Source organism: Condylura cristata, unplaced genomic scaffold, assembly GCF_000260355.1.
Source record: "Condylura cristata isolate star-nosed mole 26May11 unplaced genomic scaffold, ConCri1.0 scaffold00008, whole genome shotgun sequence".
Lineage (NCBI taxonomy): Eukaryota > Metazoa > Chordata > Mammalia > Eulipotyphla > Talpidae > Condylura > Condylura cristata.
In genome coordinates, this window is record NW_004567109.1 from 62,866,085 (window position 1) to 62,874,276 (window position 8,192).

General features: G+C 37.6%; 1 protein-coding gene across 3 annotated transcripts in view; it reads left to right on the top strand.

Moving 5' to 3' along the window:
- The window catches only part of NSD1 (nuclear receptor binding SET domain protein 1), a 142,540-nt gene that overhangs the window by 122,029 nt on the left and 12,319 nt on the right, over window positions 1–8,192 (top strand). For all 3 annotated transcript variants that reach the window (XM_004679256.1, XM_004679257.2, XM_012722201.1), the window contains exons 15-18: window positions 565–721; window positions 1,517–1,722; window positions 4,858–4,970; window positions 7,106–7,375. In XM_004679256.1, coding sequence (XP_004679313.1) covers window positions 565–721; window positions 1,517–1,722; window positions 4,858–4,970; window positions 7,106–7,375 — 746 coding nt within the window. The remainder of the gene's footprint in view (window positions 1–564; window positions 722–1,516; window positions 1,723–4,857; window positions 4,971–7,105; window positions 7,376–8,192) is intronic.

The following is an 8,192-nucleotide window of genomic DNA, read 5'->3' on the forward strand; positions in this document are numbered from 1 at the left end:
GGGGTAAAAACCAAAGGTGCAGGGGTGGTAAGAGGCTTCACCAGAGACAGAGTAGGGAGCAGAACAGGCAGAATGATGAAGTACACTGCTGAGGGGAGCAGCGGGCAAGACAGGAGAGGTCTGCTGTGCCTTGTGGATTATCTCCCGGGTGGGAGATAGAACCTGCACTGAAGCAGCTGTCACCAGCTTGCAGTGCTGTGTCCTAGCCCTCTGCGCCATCAGGGAGAGGGTCCTAATGTGTTGTTTGTATGTGAAGAGGAAGAAATGTATATGTATCTACACACCTGACTTTCAGAGGTTTACGTCTGCCTTTATTGCTCTAATTTTGCCCATAAGGTCTCATGTTTATTTGCTGTGACTGCAACCCTCAGATACTGAGGGCTTAGAATATTGGAGAGAGAAGGGAATACTGTTGTAGAAAAATCTTTCCAAGTAACTAATTAAATTACTGAACCTTCGACTGGAGACAAATAATTGGGTTAGCAATAAAGCAAAATCTGTTTTAGCTGGATTCTTCTGTGCAGCTTTGTGCTTCTTAGTGCCAGATTATTTTGATTCCCATAGGAGGAAGCCTTCTGTGCTGTGATTCTTGCCCTGCTGCTTTTCATCGTGAATGCCTGAACATTGATATTCCTGAAGGAAACTGGTATTGCAATGACTGTAAGGCAGGCAAAAAGCCACATTACAGAGAAATTGTGTGGGTAAAAGTTGGACGATACCGGTAAGTGAGCATGAAGTGGATTGGTACTCATTTTCTTTATAGTCTCTGTTTCTTGGGTTCACTTAGACACAGTGTTTACTAGCTTTCCTTTTTAAAGGTATTCCTGATTAGGCAAGGTTCTCCAAACCACCACAATAAAGCAAATACTGTGATATAGCAAGTCATAACCAATTTTTTTGGTTTCTCAATAAAAATATGTTACGTTTACACAGTGCTATGGCCCATATAAAGTTGCAATTGCATTACTTCTAATAAAACAATGTATAGATATTAATTAGGTATGACATGGAGACACAAAGTAAGCACATGATGTTGGGAAAATAACACACACTGATAGACCTCCTCACTGGATGTCTACAAGCACAACAAAGCAAAACATCAAAAATGAGGTCTGTCTGCATAGTGTACCAGTCGTTAGGTCATGTCCCTTAATGTTGAGCTTTTAGATTCTTTCCAAAGTCTCATTCTTGTAGAAGACACTTCAGTGAACATTATAGTCACAAATCTCAGTTTATATCTCTAGTCATTTCCTTTTAATACATTTTTTTCTAGTACAATAAGTTGAAAGCAGTGTGTATATGTATGAAAATGTGGGTGGGTGGGAGTTTTCAGGTTTTTTGCAGCACATACTGCTTGGTTGTTCTATTGCTAAATTTTAAGAATTTAAATTTCCTTCCCTTGGAAGGAATTTAATATGAACAGGCATTGTTGTTCCCTCTTCCTCTTCTAAAAGTAGGTTATTTTCTTTGTGATTTTACAGCCTTCTTAAGGTTTCCTTATTCTCTCTTTTTCCAGGTGGTGGCCAGCTGAGATCTGCCATCCTCGAGCTGTACCTTCCAATATTGATAAAATGAGACATGATGTGGGCGAGTTTCCTGTGCTCTTCTTTGGATCTAATGACTACCTATGGACTCACCAGGCCCGAGTCTTTCCCTACATGGAGGGGGATGTGAGCAGCAAGGATAAGATGGGCAAAGGAGTGGATGGGACATATAAAAAAGGTAACTTTATTTTTTAAAAAAATTTAAGGGAACCACTTTTGCCTGAATATCTGCTGTGTTGTGTAAGAATTACATGTGTTAGAATTTACACATGCTCAGGCAGCTGTGTTCTGTCCTCTGGTTATGTGGTTACAGCTATAACATGTCGCAAGGAGGATGACCCAGAGTAAACACTAGTTTGCTTAAAAGTGCTGGAGTGTATAGCACAGCCAGGTTTATAACAAGGTTTCTTTCTGTCCTTTACTTTTTTTTTTTTTTAAACTTAGTGGGAAGAAATAAAATTACCCCAAAATTATAGAGGAAATGAAATAGTGAAAGTCAAATCATAAATGTTCAGAATCAAATTTTTTTTATAAACTGTCCTTCAGTGAAGGCGTAGCATCAGCTGGATCCAGGAAGGTTTGTATCAATCCTGACCCTACATTTTCTCTTACTATCTAATAAAAGGAGGTTGCTCTGAGAATGCAGTGCATTAAAAGAAAAACAAATCATTCTGCAGGGCACATGGTTGATATCCATCAGTGAAAACTATTTTCTTTAGCAGTCAGTGTGGGTATTTTTTGTAATTTAAATATATTTATTTGCACACTGAAGTTTAAGATTTTGTCTGCAAGGTGAGGTTAAGGGGGATTTTTTTTTTTTTTAAGATTTATTTATTCATACATATAGAGCTGGGGTACAGGCCAGAGATGCAGAGGGTGAGAGGATTCACCAGAGACAGAGAGGGGAGCAGAACAGGCAGATCTACGAAGTACACCGCTGAGGGGAGTGGCGGGCAGGTCAGGAGAGGTCTACCTCGCCATGTGGATCACCTCCGGGGCAGGCGGGGATCGAACTCATCATGTGGAAGTGGCTTAAGCTTCTTAATGCTGTGCTTTAACCCGCTGCGCCACCAGGGAGGGCCCTAAGAGGGATTCTTACCATGTGAAAACTTCTTGGTGAGGTAGAAAACATTCTCAGAAAGTGAAACTCCCTAGGAAACCAGGAATAGAACTTATCAATGGGCCTGTATAAGTGCGTATGGACTATGTAAGTACTTATACTGTGGGAATTTTGGTATTGAATCTTTGTAGTCTCAGATGGTCAAGGACCAAATGATGAACATTTTGCACACAGCTGACCATTGCTGAGGCTAAGGAAGAAGGTGAAGTGTTGGGATTATCACAGGTGTGAGTCTGCTGAAACTGTTTTTTATATACCTCTACCTGGGGCTGGTTGGGTACCTCTGCTCTCAGGGGATACGTGTTTCTGTGGGGGATTTGGTCACAGATACCAGCTGTTAAAAAACTGTTTGGTAAGTGTTGTGGTAGAAGTGTTAATGATATACTAGGAACAGAACAAAAGGAAGTTTAACAGCTGGAAATGGCATTTTGGGAATAACTTTTTTCCTGATGTACTGTGAAGAATGAACCATAATAACAGTTACTACTTATTGTTGGCCAGGCCCTACTCAAATATTGTTTTCTTATTTAAGTTTTTGTGGCAAACTGAGTTAGATGCCTTTATCCTTATCTCATAGATGAGGTTCATAAAAGTAAAATTGCTTATCTAAGGTCCTATTCCAGCAAGAGAAAGAGGACGATTTCATACCTTAGTAGTTGGATACAAAATCCAAACTCTTAAACCATATACTAACTGAAGTATTCAGCCACTTTAAAGTGTAACATGAAGATAGTATATGTTGACTTTGAAATGCTGAATTAGTAATTCAAGTACTCAATTTAGAGGAGCAATGGGCTGAACAGTTTTAGAAATCTTAATCCAGGGTAGAGTATTGAAACCACAGAAGGTGAGATTCTGTACTCAGGACTGTCCATGAGATATCTGTATCAGTACTTCCTAGTAGCAACAAGAAGACTGTTAAGGGAAGAGTCTGGGGGTTAGAGAGGATGGTAGGTGCTGCATCAACATTAATAGATTAGGTAAGACATTCTAAATAATAAAGTGAAGGAAAGAAGAATCTTAGAACAATTTATAGGACTCCAGGCAACATGTGCTATGCTAGAATGATAGGGAAATAGAGGAAATAAAGATGGATTTGGAGGGAAAATTTTAAGAACTGACAGGAAGAGGAGAGCTACAGAGAGAGGGAAAACTTGGAATTCTTTCACTGATTTTAACTTGGGTAAGGAATAATAATTAAAATTTTATTTTAAATGGAGAAGAATGAGACTTAAGATTTTGTTGGATTACAGTCTATTTTTTTCATTTTTTAATTTTATTTTACAACAGTTTATTGTTACATCACTTTGTACATTTTTGTTTTACAATTTTTATTTTTTAAAGACTTTATTTGTATATTTATGCATAATAAGAACTGGGATCTTGGCCAGAAGTGCGGGAGGTGAGAGGGGTCACTAGAGACAGAGTGGGAAGCAGAACAGGCAAATCTACTGAAATACATTGGGGAGCACTGGGCGAGACAGGAGAGGTCTGCTGTGCCATGTGGGTCAGCTCCCTGGCCAGGAATCAAACTGATGCCGCAGTGGCTGGTGATAGCTCGATAGCTATCCAGGGGATAGCTCCTTGTGCCAACAGGAAGGGCCAGGGTTACAATCTGTTAGACATATAAAAGTATAGGATTTGGATGCAGATTAGATACTATAGTGAAGATTTGTATATCATTATAATTAAAGGTTGCTGTTTATAGGAATACTCTTAGAAGAGTAGGATAGGTACTCTAGTAATAATTATAAACAAGAAGGAGAAGGAAACTTGGTATTTTTTTCCTAGGGGACCATGGGTATGTTACTTGGATACCTTCGAATCAAAATGTTTTTGGAAACGAGGTTCAGGACCAAGGAAAGAATTAAGCTTAATGTCAGAGACTGCACTGAGAAGATGCAGTCTAGTTGTCTTTAGGACATGTGCGTGGGTTTTCTAAATCATTTTGCTGTTTGGTTTTTGTTTTATGCATTCCTCTGAGGCTGGTTTAGTGAAGAAGTGTGCTTTGTCTTAGTGCTGTCTATACGTGATTACTCTGAGGACTGTAACTTACTTGAAAATAAGTTATATATTTTATTTTTTCATGTAGGGTTGGTTAATTTTTGTTTAAAACTTGGATTTCCTCCTCAATTTAAAAGGGGAAACTCCACCCAGAAATTTTTGAGTGACTTGTGCTGTGTGTTTTCTTAGCTCTTCAGGAAGCTGCAGCAAGGTTTGAAGAGTTAAAGGCCCAAAAAGAGCTACGACAGCTTCAGGAAGACCGCAAGAATGACAAGAAGCCACCACCTTATAAGCATATAAAGGTGAGAAAACCCTTTGGGAGACTCCCATCTCTATAAGATCCTGAAGCTTGCCCTCTTCCCATTCTGTTCATCATGAAAATTTGAAGCACAATCATAGTTACTTTTTTTTTTTTTTTTTATAAAGATTTATTTGTGCATTCAAAACGCGGGTACAGGCCAGAGGTGCAGGGGCGGTGAGAGGATTCACCAGGAACAGAGCAGAACAGGTAGATCGATGACATAACACTGCTGAGGGGAGCAGCGGGCAGGTCAGGAGAGATCTGCCACACTGTGTGGGTCACCCCCCTGGCTGGGGATCTAACTCGTGCTGAAGTGGCAGCGACTAGCTTCATAGTGCTGCGATTTAACCCGTTGCATCACCAGGGAGGGCCCTCATAGTTACTTTTAAGTAGCAATATTAGCTTGAAAAAAGTGCAAGAACACCATTATGTGTACTTTATAAACTAAATAAACTATAGCAACCTATAAAAGCAGAGCACAAAATATGTTAACTTCAGGCGATTTTCTGTTTTCTTGGAAAGTCTTCTCATACAAGTAGGTAGATTCTCTTGACAGCCAACAGCTTTTTGTTTGAAAGGAACCAAAGAGGCCCTCCCTGGTGGCGCTGTGGGTTAAAGCACAGCACTAAGAAGCTTAAGTCACTTCCGCATGAGTTTGAACCCCACCAGCCCCTGAGGAGATCCACATGGCGCGGCAGACCTCTTCTGACCCGTCTGCTGCTCCCCTCAGCAGTGTACTTCAATGATCTGCCTGTTCTGCTCTCCACTCTGTCTCTGGTGAATCCTCTCACCCTCCGCATCTCTGGCCTGTACCCAGTTCTGTATGAATGAATAAATAAATCTTAAAAAAAAAAAAAAAAAGGAACCAAAGAACCATGATAAAAAAAAATGGTAACAAAATATGAATGACATGCATGGTGAGTCTTCTTTTTGACTGATAGTAAAGATACTTTAGGTAATCGGTGTGACTAGTAATGCCAAGGTCAGGAGAATTAATATTAGGCAACCAATTTAATCTTTGTCTATCTAGTAAGATAGTCCTTGGCATTTATCATCTGGTCCAGTGTACACTTTGTATATTTTTATATTTTTAATTAATTTTTTAATGAATCACTTACAGAAGTAAAAGTAAAGAAGTACTCAAGAAAAAGTTAGATACTTAAGTAAGGCATTTGCAAATCTTATTGTCAAGTGAATTTGAATGCTTAAACATGAAAGATTACTATTTGTCCTATTTGGGGAGTGAGATTGCCCAGGTTCTAGTTAAAGAAACTTTGTAATATAATTCCTGGATGGCATTACCATATGTATTCATACATGTTTGTCTTTGGAAATGAATTGTTTGTGTACTCATTGATTTTTTGAATTTCTGAATTCTTGCAGCAAGGATTTCATTCAGTGATCAATTTCACCACTGTTTTTTTATTTAATTGTGCCCCAAATAGTCTGAGTTTTATGTGGAAATCAGATTCAAATGGGTAGTTTGAATTTTAATTTACTAAATCAGTAATTCTATTAAAAGCAGAGCATAAAATATATTGCCTTTAACTGACTTTCTGGAAAGATGACATAGTACTAGGACCAAGTAATACACACATGAAGATGTGACTTTTTCATTACTGCATTATACTTTTGTTATTTATTATTGTTCTGTTTTCTCATTACTTTAGTTTTTTTTTTTTAGCATAGTTACAGATTACCGATGCATAATGAATAATGATGAGAGAAAATGTTATATAAGAAAAGTAAAGACACTGAAATTCTGTAATAACAGTAAGTTTACTAAAGGGTCTAGTTGACCCTGTGTACTTGGTAGTCACAAGATAGAATGAGTTATTTCTCTTTTTTTTTTAATATATATTAGTAAATTTTCCTTTGACCTCTGATAGACTAGAAATAATAAAATGTCCATCCTTACAAATAGTTAAAACTGCTGGGAAAATAAACTAAAATATTAATCTGTCAGTGGATATATCGGTTGCATGGCATATTTTACCTATTTTGCTAATAATGCTACTGCTAAATTGTGGTAGTTCAAAATCATTAAACTGTGTCATGAAACTGAGAGAAAGAAACCTTACTTTTATAAAGGTCCTGAATCTTGCTGTTGATTTGCCTGATGTACTATTTCTCTAGGTGAACCGTCCTATTGGCAGAGTACAGATCTTTACTGCAGACTTGTCTGAAATTCCTCGTTGCAACTGTAAAGCTACTGATGAAAACCCTTGCGGAATAGACTCTGAGTGCATCAATCGCATGCTCCTTTATGAGTGCCACCCCACTGTGTGTCCTGCTGGAGGGCGCTGCCAAAACCAGTGCTTCTCTAAACGCCAGTATCCAGAGGTTGAGATTTTTCGCACACTACAGAGGGGTTGGGGCCTCCGGACAAAAACAGATATTAAAAAGGTGAAGAAAATTTTTCTTTATTCAGTTTTTCTTTTTTTTTTTTTTTGGCAGCAGCTTAATGTACTCATCATTCTACTTGATAAGTATGAGGAAATTGATCATGGAAGGAAATAACATAGTAAAAATTTTTATTATGTCTTGCATTATCCTAGCACTTACAGGTTTGAGAATAGATGGTCATTATTTCTAAAGTGCTTAGTATTGAACACGTTCATGATATATAAAAATTAGGAAAGTTCATAATACAGTGGTACTTGCTAGCCTCATTTGCTCATTGTGAAAATCTTGGGAAATGTAACTAATTTAGCAAGGCTAGTGAGTGCATGATGTTAAACACCTACAATTCCATAAAATCAGTTCTTCTAAGGAAAAATGGAATTTGGATTCATGGAACATGAAGGAGAAAAAAATATCTTAATGAAATAATGTCTTCAACTTTAAATGTGAAAGTCCTTTTAAGTTTTTGACAAATAGATAATATTGTATAGTCTTTGTCTAGTGCTTTTTCTCCCTTTTATTATTTTTTAAATTTTATTTACATATTTTACATTGTTTATTTTTATACATTTGACTTCTCTCAGATGTAATCCCCATAAAATTACAACCACCAGGAAACCTGTGAACCATCACCATATTCTCTTTTGTGCTCTTCCCTCCATGGTTTGGATCTCCCTCCCTTTCCCAGCTGAATCTCTCTTATTTATAGTTTGCCTGCTGGTTTTACCTTCTTTTCTTTTCTTTTCTTTTCTTTTCTTTTCTTTTCTTTTCTTTTCTTTTCTTTTCTTTTCTTTTCTTTTCTTTTCTTTTCTTTTCTTTT